The sequence below is a fragment of the Seriola lalandi genome, unplaced genomic scaffold (genome assembly GCF_002814215.2).
Source record: "Seriola lalandi dorsalis isolate HSWRI2012SDOR001 ecotype SW California unplaced genomic scaffold, Sedor1 jcf7180002054522, whole genome shotgun sequence".
Lineage (NCBI taxonomy): Eukaryota > Metazoa > Chordata > Actinopteri > Carangiformes > Carangidae > Seriola > Seriola lalandi.
Genome location: NW_019525075.1, coordinates 164,377 through 186,544, shown reverse-complemented (window position 1 = coordinate 186,544; position 22,168 = coordinate 164,377). Strand labels below are relative to the sequence as shown.

Below are 22,168 nucleotides of genomic sequence, written 5' to 3'. Positions count from 1 at the left end.
TGAATAATTATAAATATATAATAATTATACATGAATAGTAACACCTATAAAAAAATTGATAATCATAAAACAATATTTCGTTTCACTTTGATTTAACACATTTATTTTCACTCTGTTCACAGCTGCATTTGTACAAAGTTGAAATTGACTGCATTTACAATATTTACATTTTTATTTTTACGATATTGTCAAATACAGATATATATATAAGAAAAACTAAAGATGTGTTCTCTTTTCTTTATTTCAAGTAATTTGATTACACATACATTTCATTTCCCCAATCCATTAACAAGGAGGCTTTTAATTTGCCTTTTTGTTATCCTTCTCCGTTGATTTTTATAAAATTGACATTATTCACACGAACATATTTCATCAATTTTATGTTATTTAGTGTGAGGATGAAAATCTTTATGGTTTAATATAAGTGGCCAACGTCTAGACCCAATAATCCTGAATTGGTCTGCAACCAGCAGACAATATTTATATGTGTGACAGGACTGGACAGAGCTGACAGGCAGAGCGGGAGTTTCCATAGAAGTGGACGGTTTGTGATTATCCCGTCACCAACAGGAGTCAGAGCAGACCGACAATAACAAGCCACTCCCTGAAACCACTCCTGGCTTTAGAGCGTGTGCCCGCCATCCAGCTGCGCATTATTCCCTCTGCGCCTCCTGGTTTCACTACAATATGCATAATGAGCCTGTTGTCGTGTGTGTCTATGATGCTAATTATTTTTGCCTACCGGGATGGGGAAAGTGTTTGGAAGATGTGTGTTTATTGTTTGGGTGTGTTGTGTTGCTTTGTGTCCGGACAATTTGGTGCCGGCTGCCTGTAGCACCAGAAAGGGTACGTGTGTCTCCGATCTGTCATGCACTGGTTCCCACCTCAGGGGTCCCTTGATAAATCTGGGGATTCTCCAGATGATTGAAGCAAAATTAAAGTAAAGCATGTTTCTTTTTAAATGTAGTAAATTTTTCTGATTTGTCTCAATTTTTTTTTTTTTTCTTGTGAGACTCTGCAGACATTTTCCTCTGTGAGCCACTGAAAACACAGTAAAAGTTCAGTTTAACTGTCCACAGTAAGCCATAACCTGCAGGTGATGGGATTACAAGTACAAGTTACTTCATTTCAAGGAATCATAAGCCAAAAAAGTTATGAACCACTCATGCACAATGCTCCATATGAGCAACAAAGTCACCAAAAGCTAAAAGAAACTTTATGAACACTTCAGTCTTCCTTGAAAATGTTGCCAGTCTTTCTGTGTCTGTCAGACCAGGTTAGTTATGTGCCATGGATGCCATTTTACACACACACACACACACACACACACACACACACACACACACACACACTGTCACCCTCAACACCACAGGCCATTCGTAGCACAGGCTTCGTGTTAAATCTTAAGGGCAACTACAAAGTACAACTGGAAATGGAAGAATAACCATTGTCATAATTGGAGGAAGAAGTAAAAACCAAAACAGTCCAGCTGTTCCTGTACATTTACAGACTGATCCTGATAATGATTTGTGGATCATTCTGAACCCACATCTTCACTCATTCAGCTGTGTGTGAACAGTCACATAAAAATGTATATTTCCGCTATTGGTGTAGTCTCCAAAGCTGGAAACACTAAGTGTTGGCCCTTATCTCTCCTTGAATCTTTTGGACAATGTGTGTGAGGTCCAAACTCTCTGTTAGTGTCTTCAGGAGCATTTCGTCATTCTGGACCCCCTCCATGAACTCCTCATAGGACAGTTCACCTGGAAAATGGAGAAATACAGTGTACGTCCTGAACTCAAATCCTTCAATCCTTCTGCATATTTGGTGAATAATTCCATAAGGTTAACTTATATTTGATAAGGTTAACTTATAGCCATAAATCTGCCATTCTGCAACAACTGGGACTTTCTATCAGTGAGACAATTTGTTTCAAACATGTTCAGTTTTGAAAATCACATATAAAGATCATTCTTCTGCTGTATATTATATTGCTATGACAAACTGTGTCACTATCAGTTGCAGTGATGGGGATATTTTGATATAGTTCAGGGGTCTTACCATCTCCATTGATGTCAATCTTTTCAAATACCATGTTGGCAAAGTCGTCTGCTGACATCTCATGAGGAACTCCATTGATCGCACGGATAGACTAAACATGACAGAGAGAGAGAGAGAGAGAGAGAGAGAGAGAGAGAGAGAACAGATCCTGTTAAAAACTGACCCTGGTGCTTAACTGTTACATTTTTCAACCAGCAGATGTCAGCTAAATGTCAGCTATTTGTGTCTTCTCCTCCCAGCACCGCGGTGTCTCAGCAGGTTGTTTCAGGACAGTACTCGGGATATTCTTAGGTCCGTCACTAAGCCATTCATCAAGCTTGAACATGACATGAGGGCTCATGCGTACCTTAATTATCAGAAGCAGCTCTTCACGGTCGATGCAGCCACTTCCATCAATATCATACAGTTTGAAGTACCAGCGGAGCTTCTGCTGCACTCCTCCTTTTAGCACCAGGCTCAGAGCGGCCACATACTCCATGAAATCAATGAAGCCATCCTATAAAAGAAAATGACTCAGTGAACATTGTCATCAGCAGAGCAGCACACATTCAAGTTATACTTCCACGCACACTATAATGTCTGTTTTTATTATTTTATCATTTCTCTGATTGTGATCTATAACTCAAAAATGGTCTAATAACGGCCACAGCTGCTGATATAAATACATTGATGTTTGAAACTCTCTGTGATAGGGGAGAGAAATTCATTCCCAATAACTGAGCATCCACCTGCTCCTGGTTCACTGGAGGTTGCACCTGCTCTTTTTAAGGTTGTAGGTCAGTTGAGTAAGTGGTGTGGGTGGGATAAACCTCCTCCTGTAATAGGCTAAGTTCTTCTTTATTAGCAGAGACTACGTGAACAACATTCCTCTGATGAAAACACAAACACTGATGCAAAAATACACTGAGCTGAACATGAACCAGTTTCTTTGTTCACTCTGCTCATATGAGTTTGCCTTAACCAATTGATAGACATGAAATAGATATGAGTGGTGGAAAACCCACCATACATACAAGCAAATAAACATACATGTTGTTTTAAATCTCAGTGGGATTTCTGATGAGAATGAGCATAATGATGATAATTATGAGTCGTATTATGAGCATTTTCTGTATTATTGGTATACTGTGAGTGTGACTTGGATTATTCATATAAGCAGCATTTTCACAGGTTTTCTACCTGCAAATAAATCAGCTTCCTTTGAACTAGACCATTTGTCTTTTTGTGCAAAGGATTTAGTTGTAAAACATTTCACTGTCAGTGCTAGTCAGCATCAATGAAAAGCAACTAATTATGAGCACACTTCAGATTCATCTGCACTGATATAATAACATTACAATAAATTTGTTGCCCCGTTAAAACGTTAAAATGGATCTTACGTTGTTCATATCAAATGTTGTAAACATAGTCTCAATGTAGGCATTTGATGTCTCTGACAGATTCCTCAAGCCAAAGAACTTCTTGAACTCGTAGAAGGTGAGGAGTCCAGATGGGCACTCGGTCATGAATTTTCTGTACCACTGATGACTCTCACAAGCTTGTAGTTGCTCCACAGTCGAGTTGTTGCAGTTTCCCATGTCTGTTTTTCAAAATATAGATGTATGAAATCCCATAAAAACCATATCAACAAAGTGCTGCATCCACCAAGCATGGCATGTGTACAGACTCAAAAAGTGTTTGCAAGCAACAGGATTCAGTGGGTGTGTGTGTCGGCCAATCATATCTCTTTGCGTCTGTGTGAAAGGCTCAGAAGCTGTAATCCACTCTGCTTGCCAGCGAAGACTTAACTAATTAAAGAGACCTAAGTGCTGGAATAAGTCTTTGTGTACAGAATGACACCAGCTGTGACCATAAACTAATATTTAAGATTTCTGCCTGACTTTTATGAATCAAATATGAATGAATGCTGATCATTCATCCGTGCTTAATGAACTGTGCAACACAAATGGTTTCATGTAATCATTTGATGTGTTTACCTCATAATATGATCAAGAATTTCCTCCATATTTAGCTTGATGTTTATCTGCCGATTTTATCAGTGTGGTATGATAAATTATGATTATCCAATTATCCAATGTCTTTCAAGGAACTCTTTAGATAAGTTTGTGAAAGACTTGTTTCTCCTTATTTTGGTTGGGAGTGGGCTGAAATAATCTTGATCTTATGCAGCTCACTAAGCAAGTTGAGTTTTTCCAACTGTGAATGTATTTCAGTCTGGACTGACCGGCGTGGCAGAAAACCTTCTCTAAAACAAATTTATCAACCATATATCATAAACTGTGACTGGGTGTTTACTGATGTTCACCTGTATTGCCAGATGTTATTAGTAAGACCTTTTCAAAACATGTTTGAAGGTGCTTTACATAAGATTTTTTTTAAAAATGGGTTCTTTTTCATTATGGTCTTTAATGTCAAAGTCCTGTCCCCACCTCGCAGGTGAAAAAACGTGGGCCATAGCTGGAGTTTGCTGCAGTTCAGAGGTCTTCAGAGTCTGGAAGTCAAACAATACTGTGAAGCTGTAGCTGCTCTGTTCCTACACACACTGACATGAACTCGACCTCAACAGCCAGGGAGGTCACTGACATCTAGGGGGAAAAAAAGGTGAACACAGAGGTACATGAAGCAGATAGCTAACCATAAAATGCAGAAGTAACTTTTATTTTAATATTCAGGAGGTATTTGAGCAGTTCACACATACAGTGTATTTGAACTGTAAGTTAGAAAATTAACTGACTAACAATGATCCATTTTTAAAAAACAGTTAAAATCACAGCTCCGTGAGACAGTTTCAAAATATCAGGCTATATTCATAAATCTTCTTTCCTTAAGTGTTCTCTCAGCTTACCCTACTTTTACTGGATGAATGGCAGCCACCGGGTTATTTAGACCCTCTTAAAGCTCCTCCATCTGCTGTCAGACACACTGCAGTGGGCTGCTGGTTTACAATTAAAGCATGAAGACAGTGAAAGACTGTCATGCAAGTGCAGAAAAGACGTCACTGTGAACAGTTTTCATTTGAACTACTTTGATGAAAATGGAAACTGTCTTCAGATGCCGGTCTAACCGCTGCTGTCTAAGTAACTGTACTTGTTCTTCCACACAATAGATTTGATTCAGTGACAATCCATAGTTTCATTTCCATTTACAACCAGTGCACACCTCATCATAATGGAATGGAAAAAATGCTTATGGTTTTTCGGTCTCCATTTCCTCCTGTAGATGTCAGTTATGTCCGTTGTATTTGTGCTGATTTACATTTTTTTTCTAATGCACAGGCCAGGGTCCGTATGATTTGTGGCTGAAACTACCTGGGAGCAGAGCAGAGGAAAGCAGAAGTTGATCAGAAAGGTCTTACCATCTCATCATACTCCTGCCTTTACTGGCTCAATTTGCCATCGCGATACAGCCGTGTTTCAATAAAATGTGATAAAAACCTTTATCAACTATGCAAAGTGGATTTATTCGTTTATATGCAATTAAGAGAGATAAGAGAAACATTTTATTCATCCCTCAAAAAACTGCCATCAGTGTGCTTCTCCTCACCAGATGAGCAGATCTAGACACTAAATAAAAATTGAATAATAATGAATGAATGAATGAGACTAAACCCTATTTGCATGTTCAGTATTTGAGTTCAGTATGTCTAAGGCAGGTACAGCACTGAAAGCTCTTGCCAGCACATTCTTCACATTTCAGCCAGCATTAGTCGGCATCATGAATTCCCACTTAGGACAGAGGAACTGGATGGACCAGTCTGGTTTGTCTCCAGGACAACTGAGGTGTAGGTGCGACAGCCAGACTTGACGGGAACACAGCGACTGTAGCCAGGAGGGAGAGAAAAAAGACCTTTTAAAAATCTGCTATTATGCAATTAAAGGCATGAGGCAAAACTTACTCAGTTTCACTTCTTTAATTAAAATATATATTAAGATGTGAATATTTTGCCATCGTTCATTTAATATTAATCTGATCAAGGAAACAGATCAACTTTATTAGATTAAGATCTGAGTAAGACTCATGGATATGTACCAACCAGTAGTGGAAGAGGCATTGAGATCCTTTAGTTAAGTAAAAGTAGTGATACCACAAAGTAAATGTAAGCAAGTATTATGAGATAAATGTCTTTAAAGCAAAGACCTGACACAGGAGGTTTGATTTTAAGGCGTCAACAGTTTTAAGGCAAAATGCTAATTTTCTTATTGCAGCACCCAGCAGAGGTCAAAGGACACCGGGTTTCTTGCGCTACTACCTGATGGGGTCATGACACCATGTACAAAGTTTAGTTTTCATTTGTAAAAGCTTCCTTTTTGGTGGCATCGCTGCCATTTTCAGTTGGCTGTGACTGATGAACACTTTCGAAAATCAAAAATCCATGTCATAACATTTGTGAGGCTTGTGCCGATTTAGGTGAAAATTGGACGAAGTGTGTCCAAAGAGTCATAAATGCAAATATGGCGGAAAATCCAATATGGCAGTAATTGACATCATAAGGTGCACTGAATCCAATGGTACTATTTTTGAAAATACGGTTCAAAAGTTACACGTATGAACACACCTCCAACTTTGACCTGCTGTTGGTGCTAAAGCACTTGAGACATGAACACAGACATGAAACTTGGCGAAAAGCATCACAAGAGTGTTCCCAATCAGTGTGCCAAATTTCAAGACTTTTTACCATCTAGGGGCTGCAATAGATTCCCATGGCAGAGGAAGATGAAAAAGATGAATAGAAACACAATAGGGTGCCTTAGTAAGGCAAAAGTATTGGAGAATTGTACAAACTATGGTACTTGAGTAAATGTAGCCTCCTTAGTTTCTTTCCATTAGTGCTATCAAGTTTGTCAAGTGTCAGCTGTAAACAACCAAACTGTTTACCCCTAGAGCTCCAAGGCCACAAAGAACCTAAGATCTTGGTTTAGCTAACATGCAAAAGTGGGTGAATGGGATTGTAGGCTGTCATGCGTTAGATCACCCTGAGCTTTGGAGGACTCTTGATCCTCTTTGGCCTAGGCTCTCCAACATCATCTTTACAGTTATCCTGCTTATATACAGTAGGTCACATGCTTCACCTTCCTTAGGTAAATATTGCCATGGAATACCTAAGTGATGGCACAGATTTGTTATAAAGATTTTCGAAAAATGGACGAATAAAAAACCCCGTAATGTTTCAACTTTAATCAATAACTAACTGAGCAAATACCCAGAGGGATAAATAGCACTTGCTGATTTATTATGTTGAGGTTTCAGACAAAGACACACTGGATTACAATGGCTCCCATTCATTCTAGTGATTCTTTTGATGACTTAATGGCTCAATTACGTTTCTGATATTTTTGAACTAATAGTAGCTCAAAGCTTGTGACCGTAAAATTAGAATTTGTTCATCATTATTCTTTGTTTCATCATTTATTCACTGTTAAAATAGTGTGCTTTCAGAACAAACTCTGCAACTATGGTAGGTGAATTGAAATATGGGTAACTTAAGGAAGTGGAAACATCATGCTAATGCAACTCAGATGTTCTGTGTTGAGGCCTGTTTTCCCTGGCAGTTGTACCCAGACCTAAGTGTATCCTGATAGGTTATATTAATGACTGTCCAGCTCTTGTTGTAGATCATGATCATTTATGTGTGATGGAAGTTGTATTCAGATCATTTCAGTAAAAGAAGCAATACCACACTATAAAAATGCTTACTTACATATAGTTAGTAAACATACATATGCATTTTCAGCAAAATGTATTTAAAGTATCACTACTTGTCTTACACTGTTATGTTACTGATGCATTAACATGTAGGGAGCGGTAATGTAATTTTGTGGCTGTTTGAAGTGGAGTTCATTTTAACTGAGTTACTTACTTTCGGAAATGAGGTGAAGTGCAGGTATAAAGTCAAATAAAATGAAAATACTCAAGTACAAGTACATCAGAGTTGCATTTAACCTACAGTATGTTCCACCTGTGGATCACCTCATAACTCTGGTTTTGAAAGGTGCTATTAAAATAAAGTGTATCATAACATTTACATATTTGTGATCAGAATGACAGTTTTATTACACATTGACAAGTATAAGACCAAATAGCCAGCTCATTTCCCATTAACATCTGATTTCCTGTTGAAAGCCAAAACACTGCTGACCCTTATTAAATAAAAGCCTATTGGCTTTTTATCAAGGTGCTGTAAAGTTAAACTGTGTTCCTGAACATATTTATGATGACTGTTGATCAAATTGTCCCGATAATCCCTCCAGGTGAAAACACTGTTAATGTCAGCCCTGTCAAGTTTGTAGACCACAGAGCTTTGAAGGTGATGATGATGATGATGATGATCACGGACTCATTTGAGGGCAATCAAAGCTGGGCAGTGAGAGTACTCTATATAGGGAACAGTCAATATCGTTAAAGCGAAGTGCAGCTCATTCGGTGCGCAGGTACACGCAGGTGAGATCTGCGCTGGAATGTGGCTGAGAAAGGAGAGCCGAGGCCTCACCTGTTGGGAGTGTAGACACACAGGGAGGCACAGTGAAAGGGGAGGAGGCGTGGTCAGCTCCATTTTCTCTGTCTGTCCCGAAAAGACTGCACCAAACCACTGGAATCAGGTTCACCTGGAGCCCAGCGGTGCACCTGTCGTTAAAAGTAGCTCACCTGCGCGTTACGTCGGATTTACCTGCTGATCAAAATGTCTCAATAGTCCCCGCTGAGCCGTGCAGTCGCGTCTACACATCCACTAAACAATAATCATGAGGAAGGGGACGCTGAATTTTCTGGGTCGAAAGAACCAGTCTCTTTTCGACACCAATATCAAAATCAGGGACATGGGTGAGTACGCTGCTTACAGGCCCTTTACTGTGGGATATAATGCAGAATACGGTTTGATGAAGACTAACACGACCTTTGTACTTGGGGTTGACATGGACAGAAGTGTTAAAGGCTCACGTAGACTTTATAACTGATGATGTAAGTAGCTAATAAAAGGACATCTCAGCAATATTTAGCATTTTAAATGACATTGAATGACTGTGTCAACAAGGGAATATGATCCATCCATGAAAAATCTGTTTTTTTTAATGTTATTATTCTATGCCTGCATCTGTTTGACCTTGTATATCTGGAGTCCTATTGACCTGTCTTCTGTAATTGCCCTGATTTAGGTGCAGCATATAGGCATTTCAAGAAACTCCAGCCAGGAGGGAAAATTGCGTAAATGAACATCTCTATATGTTATTGGACTTATGGTTAAAAAAAGCCGCTTCCAGTGTATTTGTTTGACTGATTATTACAGTTCTGGCTTGTTTACAGAAAGAGTGAATGTCCTTTATGTGAATATAAGTGAGCTATAGTCTCAGATACACAACAAAATGATCAGCCAGAATTATTACAGCTCACAACATATAACAGCGTGCATGCTGTAGATACTGTAACAAATGACTCCATCGTTTGAGGTAGACTGTGAGATGTGGTTGAAAGCACTGGAAGAATATAATAAATGGACCTTGAGTTTTGATTTTTTTTTTTTTGTCACATGGTCAGACTATGGTATTTGCATTAGTCTTTGAGAAGAAGTCACTAGTAATGTGAATGATGTCCATGCATTCATTCACCATAAACAAAAGTTGTACCATGTAAGCGTTCTGCCGCCTTCAACACCAGGAAAAGACAACTTAAAAGCCGTATCACAACATTATGGTAACTCAGATCTACTCTCCACATGTTGATATCAGCTTCCTGATGAACTGCCCAGCTTTACATAACATTTTATTCCATTTGACAAGCAACAGCAGGAAACAAGAGCAATTGCTATGCAAATCTACAACGTGAGAGAGAACACTTGTCTATTTAAATCAGACAATAATTTGGTTAGACTGGCTTAGTACCACGGCCAATTCTTTCTGCAGTCATCCATACTGAATTGTTTTTTTTTTGTTTTTTTTGGAGTGGCACCATCATATCTTCTTGACTAAAGAAAAAATGTGAGGAAAAACACTTTGCTTTCTTCCTTATTTACAATGTCAAGCCCTTAGGTTTCTCTTTCTTTAGCCCTGATGAAAAATCGCTTTAGAGCACTGACAGAACGTGCAGACTAAGTGACTCTCAGTGTCAAATGTCTGTCATCAGTCACTTATTGGAAAAACAACATGACTGACACTGGAACGAAAAGCGAATGAATGTGCGACTTCTAAATTTCTTTTCTTCAACCAACCCCAGTGACTTGTGAGATTATCAGGTACCATGGAGTTTAGCAGAATGTTTTTTTTTATACTTCTACATCTAAAGTTGGATGGAGAAAAGTTTAGTCATTGACTAATGCCTGATGAAGCTGTAAGACACAGACCTTTAGGCCGTTTTTTTTTTTTTACATTTCCCGTAACATTGCAGAATAATATAAATAATCTCTTTGTCACATTGGATTCAAAATACACAAACGTTGCACTGTTTTTCCCCAGTACGATGTATAAAAATGTAAACAACTCTAAATGCATTGAAATATCAATGTTTAGCTAAAAATATATACAATCCAAACAATCCAGTACAAATTTATGAAGCTTCTTATAACAGTTTTTTGGTATTTAGACATTATTGTGTTTTATACTACAAGTTGTGTTGCTGTAATTAAGTTCAGTTGCCACTTTAACTGAGTGAACACAATGGTGAAATGTAAATTTCAAAAGTCATCTGCTCAGCTGTGCAGAACTATTCAGTTGTCAACAACAGAACTGTAACAGCACATGGGATCAAACAGTAGATAATCAGCTGGACTGACCTCTACTGAGGAACAATAGACAGTCAGACAGCAGCGCAGTTTCGGAGGGTTACTGCGTCTTGTTCCAACCCCTTCATTTGTCCTTTCTAGTCAAATTATTCATGGGGCTTTGAGCAGAATTTGAATGGCTGAAATGTTAAGTGGAAACCTGTTTTGCTATAAGAGGTCTGCCAGAGGATAATAATGCTCTGCTTTTTTTATTTCCTCAGACAATGTGGAGTTGGTGCTGGATGCACCAGCGATCCCTGAGTCAGGGACTGCCAGTGTGCGGGCCAGACCCACCGTCAAACATCACGCTGTGAGTATTTCAGTAAGTGTCGATGTTAAACGTTATTTAGCTGAATTGTAGGGATTACATATCTTCACTCCACATCTGCAGAACTGCACAGATGCAAATTAGCGGATAATGAACAGTTTATTGTTCGGCAGAATGGGTGTAAATCTGGGTCATTTTAAACAACCGTTGGGACACAACATGTGAGAATGTAAACTAAACTGGTCTGAGTTGAGTAAAACATATTTTCTTACTTAACTTTGGAGTCTGTTGAGTTTGGAGCTGTTTATCTGTTCACTGACACACTTTTCTTTCTAATACCTACAATATACTCTCATGTGGGAGTGATTACACTGATATGTTTCTGGGAATCATGTGCAATATGGTAGTGAACAATGATATTATCATGTTATCCACAATACAGATGATATCACCATACAGGCTATTGTACAGTACATACTGCAACACAAGAACTAGAACAGTGAAATAATATTTCAAAATACAAGAATCAATTATAATTATCTCATTATATTCATTCGGTGCATTAAGAAGTGATTTCAGTTTCACAGTTTCAAAAATAGAAATCTAAATAAAAAAAGTGACTGTCAGAAATAATAAATGACAAGGTACAGTCATTCACTCACTGCTAGTGTAACACTCACAGGAGTCATTGTGCAGCATAATAAGCACTTTTGCTTGTACATTTTGCTGTTAATACTTTAAGTTAAGTAGAATTTTGAATTTTCAATGTACTTGTATTGGCATATTTTTACATTTATTCAAGTAAAATAGCCCAATACTTCATCCACCACTCTGTATTGCAAGTGTATTGCTGTTTTGTCCACATGCTAACAAAGTTTTCATTTTTAAGTGTTTTTTATTTCACTCATAGCATTACATCAACAGTCTATATGACTGCCAGGCTTTCCATTATATCATCAGGGTGCAGATACAAACAAAGAGCTCATATCTGCTCTGGGTTCACACACCTCAGTGTTTGGGAGTGTTCTATGAATGTGTCTGTGGCATGTGTTGGATGTGGCACACCCAGCAGGACAGCTCAGACTGCAGTGACAGATGAAAGTGAGTCACGACGCAGTGAACAAACAGATGAAATCAAACTGGATCATACGCCATCTTTAGTGACACACCCTTGGCCTGTGGTGCAGGGTTCATATGCTTTTCCAGGAAGCTACAGAAGTCCTATGATTACAAGCAAAGAGAGACTGGTGTCATTCTAGCTGTGATATCAGGCAGACATCCAACTGATTTTCATTCTCAGTTTGTTTTTGTACAACAACTTTATCGGTCTAAAGTTTGAGTAGTTTTATGACATTTATATACACAAGCATTTTAAAGGGCTTACAAACTTTATCTCAGCAACTTTTAGATCATGAGTCATCAACAGCTTGTTTAAATAGATACAATTTTTTTAAGTGAAACTGGTGCGAACTTGCTGTTTTGTTATTGCATTGGCAAATTACTCAAAGGGCCTTTACATCAAGAGTTACATCAGTAAAAAAAAAAAAAAAAAAAGTGTTGTTGGAATGATTTTCTGCCCTTTTGAAGGGCATGTACCCTGTTAAATCTCATGGACTTGTATTGTGTCAACACAGACTGTGTTTATCTTTGCTGGCGGTTTGGTTTGGGCTGTGAAGAGAACAGCAAATCTCTTCGACGCTCTCTTTTTTTTGCCTCTCTCTGACACTCACACATACATTCATACAAACACACAGGTATCTAAGTGACAGCCTGCAATTTTCTCAGCCAGGCCCACGTTAAGCAGCAGACAATGTGAAGAATAATAGGTGTATCCTCTGATTCACCAGGTACTCCTCATGAGTGAAGTATGTGAAAGTGTTTGGTACAAAAACGATTCCATAGCAACATGTTACCTCCAGTCTCATTGGGACAAACCTTAAGGATTAGCCTTAAAATGGAAAGAGACACATACATTCACACACTCATCAAACATTGAGTTACAATTTCTCTAAGAATACATTTTATTGTATTTTTGTCAATGTTTTTTTTTTACAGGTTTAAGTCTAAAGTATTTGCAAATAAGGCATTTTGTTAACTGTCACTAGGTCTCTCAATACCACGATCTCAGCGCAAATAAAATTATTTGGAAGCAACTTTTGCTCTATGCTGATCTGTTTTCAAGGAACACTGAGCGCTGCAATAAGTAGGAACTGGTTTGTTCACTCTGGGAGTGAATAGTTGCCAGAAAAGAAACTGAAAAAAACTCTTTTCAATACATCTAGAACAGGATGCAGGTTTTATTTAATCATTACCACTGTTCTTGAACCACACTTTATTTCTTGTGTCCCAGAAATATCAACAGTCTGACGGTGTTTTCTTTTTTCCTCACAGTCATCTGATAGTTTTCAAGGGTTTGCCGTCCCAACACCCAAAGTCCCCCTTCTTCCCCATGTCAATGGTCCAAAGGCCAACGGTTCAGGTGAGCGTCCAACTACCTCAGATATGTGCTTTAGGTTTAACACAGCAAAGGCTAGAAATCTTTTATTTACACTCTGAAGGACGAAGATCATTTGTGGTGCCTTTACTCAGACTCAGTTGATAGATCACAGCAATCAGAATGACTCCATAAAGGCTTGAAAATGTAGAGCAGGTAAATGTTTGCCCAGGCAGTTGCTCAATAACCCTTCTGAATGTGCCCAAACAGCCATTCCAGCTGGCAAGGTTATTTACAGAATGGGAGTGTTTGCATTAATAGAATTTAAGCAGTTCTGTATTGAGTAAGATTATCATCTTACGTGTTTATTAGGTTTAAAACTCATTTCAGCCTTTAGACTTTGCCGTTACTCGACCAATGATATTTGCAGTTATTTCTCCCTTTTAAGATATTCTGCTTTTATTCGCCATTTCCACACACAAGTGAATTTGACATTGATGTAGAGTGGAAGCACCGTCACATCCATATCACTGTTTTTGAATATTTCTGTCTAATGTAAATGCTTAAACATGAGGCAGCAGCGCATGTTAATCACTGTTAGTGCTCCTGCTGTACAACTGAGGTTTACTCAGTCATTCTCTCTCTTCCCTTTTTTCACAGTCAGTGGAGAAAAGCTGTACAACGGATCAGTGCCTGATCTTGTGGAGGGGGAAATATTTGTTCCTCCCCCTCCCTCTATGGCACCTCCACCCCCTCCAGGGACTTTTATCCCTCCTCCAGACTTCTTGGGTGACCTAAACAGTCCAGACCTGGCAACCCTTCAGCCTCCTTCCATGCCTGCTCCAAAAGCCCCTCCACAGACACCGGCCGTGGAGAACGATCTAGGCTTCTTAAAACGGCCAACAATGGCTCCACCACAGCCTCCATCTACTTTGTCTACCGGCTCTGCGCCATCCACGCCCATTTCTAGTCCACCAGCGGCCAAAGTTCCCGAGCATCCAAAATTTGCCCCCCCATTACCCCCTACTGAAAAGCAACAGAAGACTTATAAGACACCACCTCCAAAGCCCATTAGACTGTCCTCTATGTCCAACCTTGACTCCCCACCACAGACTCCTGCACCACCTCCCCCTCTGCATACACCCACGCTCTCCACCTTTAATCCCCAAAACACAGCAAAGCTTTACAATGTCCCTGAAACCTCACCTCTCAGCAGTCATGAGAATCGTGACACAAGACCCAAGCAGATGTTACTCCTCGAAGATTCTGGGTCCGTTAACTCTGCACCGGTGCTTGTCCAGGTGGATGGGAAAGTGCCTAAAGTGGCTACACCGACTAAACCGGTATCCAAAGATGTACAGGAGCTGAAGGAGAACTTACAAATAACGCAGCCCTCTCAACCACCCCTATCTGAGCCAAACAAGGAGGCTAAAACAGGGATAGGTTCAGCACAGCCAGAAATAACCAAACTGCTCCCGACTACTCCTCAGAAGTCACCACAGCTTCTGAAAGTGAACAGTTCTCAGGTGAATTCAGAGCCCAGCAAAGGGAACCTTGAAGGATCACCATATCAAAGACCTAAATTCAGTCCGTTATTAGATCGTAAACTACGCAGCCTGAAGAGTAGTGAAACCAACGGGGCACGAGAGGGGCCTGCAGCTTCCCCGCTGGCTCTTTTAATGGCGGCTAAGGAAAGAGATAAACACAGATCAACTCACTCCCTGTCGCGGGAAAACAGTGCTGAGAAGAACGAGCAGCCAAGCGCAAGCATTCACCCGAGTGACTCGAGTCCCAATTCCTTTGTTGTCGTCCCAAGGTCAAAGTCGTCCTCTTCTCTTACATCGCAAGAAAGAATACAGGAGAGTCCAAGCTCTCTCAGTCCTGTGAAACATACGCAAACAATTCAGACTCCAGAAAAATCCAGAAGTCCTGCATCAAGTCCTGATCAGATGCCGTTTACCAGTCCAGCTCTCAATAGGATCACAGCAGCTGCATCCCCAAGTGCAACGAACCTGGTTGAGCAGAAACAAAATGCAGAGCAAAGCCCCCCAAAGACTCAATCCGCACAGCCTGAGGATAATAAAGAGGAGATAAGCATGCCATTACTCCCTCCTCCCCCAGAGTTTGATGATTTCGAGGAGATTATGATGCCCCCTCCTTCCGTCCGTCCACCTGACCCTCCTGTGAAAAAGGCACCAGCACCTCCTGTGACCCTTCCACCTGCACCTCCGGCTCCGTCAACCCATCCAAAACCCCCAGCAGCTCCAAAACTCCCACCTCCTGACATCAATATCAAACCAAAGCCTCATGTCCAGACAAAACCTCAATCAGCCCCTCCTCAGCTACCATCCCCTCTTTCCCCGAGTCAGGCCACACTCCTGAGCATCTTACAAAAGAAGATGTTGGAAATGGACCACAAAATGGCTCCGGTGAAGGAGGCAGAGCCTGGTTCTGATGACTGGGAGGCCCCCTTGTCTAGTGAGGACAATAAGGTCCCTGTTGTCCCCAAAGCCACACCACAAAGCAAGAATTACCCTGTGGTCAACAAAGCAGCAACCCTGGACATGAGGGAATTGGAGGGAAAAGTGGCCAAAAAATATGAAACGTCCTCGGTGAAGGTTCCCACCAGGTAAGACTTGCACTGCTCAGACATGACACATTCACTTTTTAGGTCAATAAGCCCAGTGTTTGGGTGCAGTATTCATCATAATCCTGAACATCTTCTTTTTCTTTCAGCAACGGACCGTCAAAACATCAGTATGGTATGACCTTTACAATTCGGCCTGGAACCAAACAGCCTATTACCCCGGTTACTAGAGGGGAACCTTAAAAATCTGTGGAAATTAGACACATCTATACAGCACACATTCCATGTGTTTGTATAATGTGATTTTGCAATTAGCAGGAGTTTGTGCAACAGGGAAAAAGCACTGAGTTACAGAAATATGGTTGGCATGTTAAAAATATCTCAAAACAACGGTGTGCTCAGTTATGAATGATGTAGTCTGAATGTAATGCTCAATCTTTGGAGGATGTACTGTCACTGTCAAGTAATCAGTTTCAGCGTCACATGGGTAATATTCATTGTATAAGCAAAACCTATTAATAAAATGCTTTTCGCTTAAGCTATTCATAGCTGTAAACTGCAAGCTGAGTGAAAGTGAATTGACATTATACAGTAATTTGTAGAACATGAAAAGTCTTTGTGTGGAATCTTCATTGTAAAACACAATAATAATGTATGATGTAATTACTGTGGCCTGTAATTTCATGTCCCACAACTGCAATATTCTTTCACTGTTACAGTTTTGTAGGTCCACTGGGGCAAAGCCAACAGTTAATTCAGACATGTGTCAGAGCATGCTGATCTCTCAGTCGGATTATTTCTCATATTTATTGTTCTCGGTAATGTCTTTACATTTGTATAACAGTTATTTGTTGAGGTAACAATTGTGTCAGTGTAGCTGCACATGTTGTTATTGATGTACATATTCGTTTGTATAAGATTTAAGAACTATTGTAACATGTTGTATGTACATGTTAGTTATGTAATCAAAATATTTAAAATATATTGGTCATAAAGCAAAGCTACACAAAATGTTGTCCAAGTCCCTAACTGGGAAATTTATTCAAGCATTAACTGTGTGTTTTAATAAATGTACTTGAGTTTTTTGTGCACAGAATGAAGCTTTTGCGTTAGTATTCAGATGCCTTAAAAATGTTACAGAATGCTATATTGTTGTGTTTTGTCTTTGTTATCTATGGAGATTATCAGTTAAGCAAGAGACAAACACTAAATCAGAAACTGACAGGTGATGACTCCACGAGAACAAAAGCCTCATTGAAAAGTGAAAACAGTGTGCATGTGACAGATTCTTCTTCTTTTTTTCTTTTTACAAAAAAGGCTCGATAATTGTGCTGTATTTTATATAATAAGACAGGGGAAAGAGAATAGAAGCACCAACATACTGTGATCAGTAATGTTATAATATTGTTACATCTTTTCTCTTTCGAGACTCAGGAGCTTTGTAGATCTCAGTCTCAATGTTGAAATTCCCTTGTGAAATGAAAAACACAGTTAAACTTGATCTGATAATGTACACACCTTTTCGCACCACATCATACATTCAGAGTGTAGTAATTCAGTTGAAGGCAAAGAACAGTTATATATGATGCTTTCTGGATTAAATATATGAAAAACCTTTTAATGCCTGGGGTATATTTATTTTATTACATTTGTAGTGACAGAGGAAATTACCTTTGATAACGACAGCACCAAAACAACTATGGTTAAGATGATGGGAAGGAAATAAATTGCTTCCATAAACTTTAATCATGGTTAAAGGCTAAAGATGATTTTTCCCGTTAAAACACATGTAACCTGGCAAATTCAATACTATGGAATAACTTTCACTAAAGTGGGCCTCACTGTTAAGTGTTCCTGTTGTTTCAGGGGCTGTTTGTTACACTACACATCCAAGGATGTGAATTATTATGGTAATATTGACATTATTAGCGACACAACACATTATGCTGGTACCATGTGAAAATGATTAGGACACTTAAGTCCAGTCTACGTCAGACAACGGATGAGCAGGGACACCCTTAACTGCCACTGACTATGCAAATCACCCGTGTGATCTTGTTAACGTTCAAGCCTCCTGCCCACACATGAACATCTAAACACACTGCCGTCTTTTGACCCAGTAGTGGGCAAATTGTGGGTCTGCCTCTGTGACTGAGACAATATATGACAATGGTTTAGTTGCTGGCATATAGTAGAATCCAGGAAACACAAAGAAATGTTAAAATGATCTTGCTATTAAGTTACCTTTAATGTAAAATTATGCAATACAAATGGGTTGCCTCAAATGTAATTATACATTAATGGAAATGCTATACAGTGTGAAAGAAGTGGAGCGGGAGAGACCATATTATAGAGTAGAGCAACACAATGCACCAAGGCCAGGAGAGGAGAGCAAATGCCCAAATATTGTGCACATATCTTGAGTACTGAATGACAATGAAACACCTCAATCCATATCTCCTCACTCACATATTACGTTTAACTTCTTTAGATTCACCCCTCAAAAATAAGGGACAAACTTAGTAAGTTGAAATCTTTCTCTTCCAAGGCGTGTGACCATCTGTTGAATCTAAGAGGAGGAGTTGGGAGCTCCAGCAGCTGAACCCACCGTGTGGTGAAGTACAAGATGATCCCAGCCTACGGTCGTCAGGGTGTTAGAGCCCCCGTGGAGCCAGGATACACCTTTGACAAAGTCCTGGTGTCGCCGATCTCTCAGTCTACAGCAGAAGAAAGAATATAGGATTAGTAATTTTTTAAAAATGGTACAAGAGACTGACGTTTCCTAGTTTGAAGTGCAGAGACTCACATTTCTTGCAGTTCGGAGTCCATAACAGCAAGGGTGCAGTCATCGCTGACAGTAGCTAGCAAGGGGGCACTGGAATGAAAGAAAGAAAAAGTTACAGTTTCGTAGAGAAACATTATAGAAGGATACTGAGATTGCAGAAGAATTTAGATTTACCTATGTGTGGAGAAGGCGAGCCCATTAACTCTGCGGCTGTGGACGTTCTCAACCCGGGCCGGCTCCGTTCCAAGGAAATCTTTCACTGTCACTCTGCCGAGCTCATCACCTGAGGCACAATGAAAATGATGAAAACTGCAGGGAGGGCCAATTTAATGTCTCTGTCCATCAATAATCAGCTGCTGGGCCTTACCGAAAGCAATGGTGCTTCTGTGGTGGGGGTGCCACGCTACAGTGGTAGGTGAGCAGCTGGGGGCCTCTATATCTGGGACAGAAAGAACAATCACAAGGTTGGTTAAATCAGCCAGACAAAACACATCACTAAGTAGATGGTTATCTGTCAGTGATGCCAACATCCACCGTAGCAAAATTAAGTCCAGCGCCGTCAACGACCTGGGAAAAATGTCTGAGCCTGGTTGTTTAAGGTGGGACAAGCTGCTCACCTATTCTTGATGCTGGTTTGTTTGGCTTCCTCCTGTCCCACATCAGCACACGGCCATCCTGAAGGGTGGAGGACAACAGTATATTCTTACAGTTCTCTCTCTGCTCTTGTGCAGTTCATCCAACTTTATTAATGGTGGACTATCTGTTAATACACAGAATTTATTGTAGCTTTCTTGTGTTACAGCACAAGAGGAAAACATCAGTTCCTCTTAAATAATGTGCACAGTCACCTAGTTCAATCAGTTATGTTAGGTGTTCTGTTCACAGTAATGCTTGATCAGTATCTTACTTGACCACAGGAGATGAAGAGAGACTCGTCTGTGGGACTGCAGGCAACACATCTGACCGGCTGTGTGTGCACTGGAGGAAAAAAATAAGTTAACAGACACATTCAGTTATGGTTTTTACCATCTTTATGCTTGTGATTTTGTTTTATTACTGCTAACATGTCAAAACAATATTCTACCAATAGGACCATTTATTATGCAATCACACTTTAAATCACTAGACAGCATTAGGTGTATATTTTTTGCCAAAACTGCAGGATAGGGCTGCACAATATATAGTTTACGCATTGCCATCAAGATGTGAGCATGTGCAATAGTCACATTGCAGGATGTGCAGTGTAACAGCAAATTAACTCAAACATATAACTTCTTTGCTGCTTGATACAAAAGGAAAACTTGCACAGTTCTCACTTTCCATGGCTAATCTAGAAGAGGAGTGTCTGATATGACATACCGTAATAATAAAAAAAAAATTCTTGGATACATAAAGATGTGGCTAATGAGTGATATGCACAGCGAACCACCAATCACAATCATTCCTGATCAGTTTATCAAACAAACAAAACAGGGGACACATGACTCAAAAGAATGATTTACAAAGAGGGGATTTGTTTTTTACCTTACTTTAGTAGAATTATTTATACTAAATGATAATTATGAAATGTATGAAATCTATAAAACTTTGGTTAATAAAATTCAGCTCATCTTATTTCGAAAGGCATTTTGAAATATTCCCTTACCATTGTAGGTAGTGACAACTGTCTCCTGACTGAGATCCCATACTTTAATTCTGTAGTGAAGAAAGGGGAAGAGATGCACGGTGATGAGTGTGATGAAAAAAGTAATTACTAAAACCATAAGGCCAGAGTTGAAAACAAACCGAGTTTCATTCAGCAGTGACACTTCGTGCAACAGTGGATGTATCTGTATAAAATACCATCTAACCTGCAGTCCATGCTGCCAGTGACGGCACTGCTTGCTCCAGTTATGGGGCTCACTGTAGTGACAATGTGGTCATGCTCATGTTTGGTGAAGCAATTCACAAGCAGGCGTTCATCCTCCGCCAGTTCCCAGAGCTCCAAGGCACCTGCACAGTAGAACAAATCCAGTTTGTCAATTAACTCTCAAGCCCAGTGCTTGACTCATATAGTAAATGCTGCAAAAGTGCTTTTTACCTGAGTCTGATGCAACAACAACACCCTTTTCTGACACCCATTTCACATCTGTGACACTAGCCTCAGTCTGCACACCAGCTTTGCAGAAACCCTCATTGGGGGCTTGCTCAGGGTCACTGTAGATCCACACTGACCCCTGCCAGCTCCTGCCAGTGAGGCTAGAGGCACCAAGCAGCAGGGTGCCATCTGAGAGGAAATCAGGGGAAAACACACACACATTAGCAAACCAGCTGCATTTTAATTCTGCTGTGGTAGTTGTGAGAATCACTTGGAGCCATTCTTTAATTCGGCAACCATCCAATCCACAGAGCAGATCATATTTAACCTCCTAAGACCCGAGCTCTATTCTTTGCTATTTAGGCTGATTGGGACCTGAGAAAAATGATGTCCACATATGAGGACATTAGTTTTAAATTTCGATTAGAGTGGCAGTATAATATCCTCATATGTGGTCACCAGGCCCTTGTTGAGAAAAAGTTAGTATTGTGGTCTAGAGAACCCAAAATGTGAGGTCCACATATGTGGACGCCAGGTCCTAGGAGGTTAAGCTTCTAAGTGCAATTTATTTGACATGATTACTTATTATCCTGCCACATGCACTAAAGAGCTGAGATGCTGAGCATGTGCATCAATTTTATGAACAAAAATGACTCTTACTCAACAATTTGTCCAGTTATATATGGCTCAACTTTAGTAGCAGACCCTTGCACATCTGTAAAGATGTAAACAGACTCGGACTAACATTAACTAACTAGCGGCACCACGTGTTTACCTGTGAAACCTTAAGCTAGCCTGGCTTGTTACCGACCTGCTCTGTATTGCGCCGAGCACAGTTGCTTCTCCATGCACGCTGGGGCATTGGGGGGTATGTTCCATCGGTTTTCCTTGATCATGCTGGTGTCTACTGCACTTTTCATTCAGGTATCGCAGTAGACTTCCTGTGATTTTGCAGGCAACTTTAGCGCGAATTCTACGTTAGCTAGCTAGCGTTGCTGTTTGCTTACAGCCTTGCCACCGGTTTCGTCTTTGGTGATTACAATTTATCGTCTCCTAAAAACACAATGATGTCCGTGTGCCGTAGAAACACTACTGCATGTATTGTTGCTAAAGTTATCGTTTCAACAATGAATGAACGAGTGAACAGAAACACATGGGGCCGATGAACGTACACTTCCTGCTCCGGGTCTCTACTTCTTCGTTGATCGAT

The 22,168-nt window shown here is 40.0% G+C and overlaps 3 protein-coding genes across 4 annotated transcripts; 1 reads left to right on the top strand and 2 right to left on the bottom strand.

Moving 5' to 3' along the window:
* Positions 1-39: 39 nt before the first annotated feature.
* Positions 40-8,688, bottom strand: guca1ab.2 (guanylate cyclase activator 1Ab.2). Its single transcript, XM_023414108.2, has 6 exons — positions 8,549-8,688; positions 4,491-5,879; positions 3,441-3,640; positions 2,408-2,557; positions 2,062-2,152; positions 40-1,763 (listed from the first exon to the last, which is right to left on the bottom strand). Exons 3-6 carry the CDS (start codon positions 3,636-3,638, stop codon positions 1,633-1,635), a joined length of 570 nt encoding a protein of 189 aa, XP_023269876.1. The 5' UTR covers positions 3,639-3,640; positions 4,491-5,879; positions 8,549-8,688; the 3' UTR covers positions 40-1,632.
* LOC111660772 (uncharacterized) lies at positions 8,548-17,711 on the top strand. Of its 2 annotated transcripts, none has more exons than XM_023414166.2 (5): positions 8,548-8,877; positions 11,029-11,117; positions 13,467-13,554; positions 14,170-16,138; positions 16,246-17,711. In XM_023414166.2, the coding sequence occupies exons 1-5, from the start codon at positions 8,799-8,801 to the stop codon at positions 16,337-16,339; spliced, it is 2,319 nt and encodes a 772-aa protein (XP_023269934.1). In that variant the 5' UTR covers positions 8,548-8,798; the 3' UTR covers positions 16,340-17,711. The 2 variants fall into 2 exon arrangements, with proteins under 2 accessions (XP_023269934.1, XP_023269933.1); XM_023414165.2 differs by having other exon boundaries at positions 11,029-11,129.
* Positions 17,712-18,325: 614 nt separating this feature from the next.
* Positions 18,326-22,168, bottom strand: wdr77 (WD repeat domain 77). The gene is made up of 10 exons (XM_023414167.2): positions 21,770-22,168; positions 20,962-21,147; positions 20,732-20,873; positions 20,527-20,576; positions 19,789-19,859; positions 19,499-19,556; positions 19,249-19,320; positions 19,056-19,164; positions 18,903-18,971; positions 18,326-18,813 (listed from the first exon to the last, which is right to left on the bottom strand). Exons 1-10 carry the CDS (start codon positions 21,876-21,878, stop codon positions 18,666-18,668), a joined length of 1,014 nt encoding a protein of 337 aa, XP_023269935.1. The 5' UTR covers positions 21,879-22,168; the 3' UTR covers positions 18,326-18,665.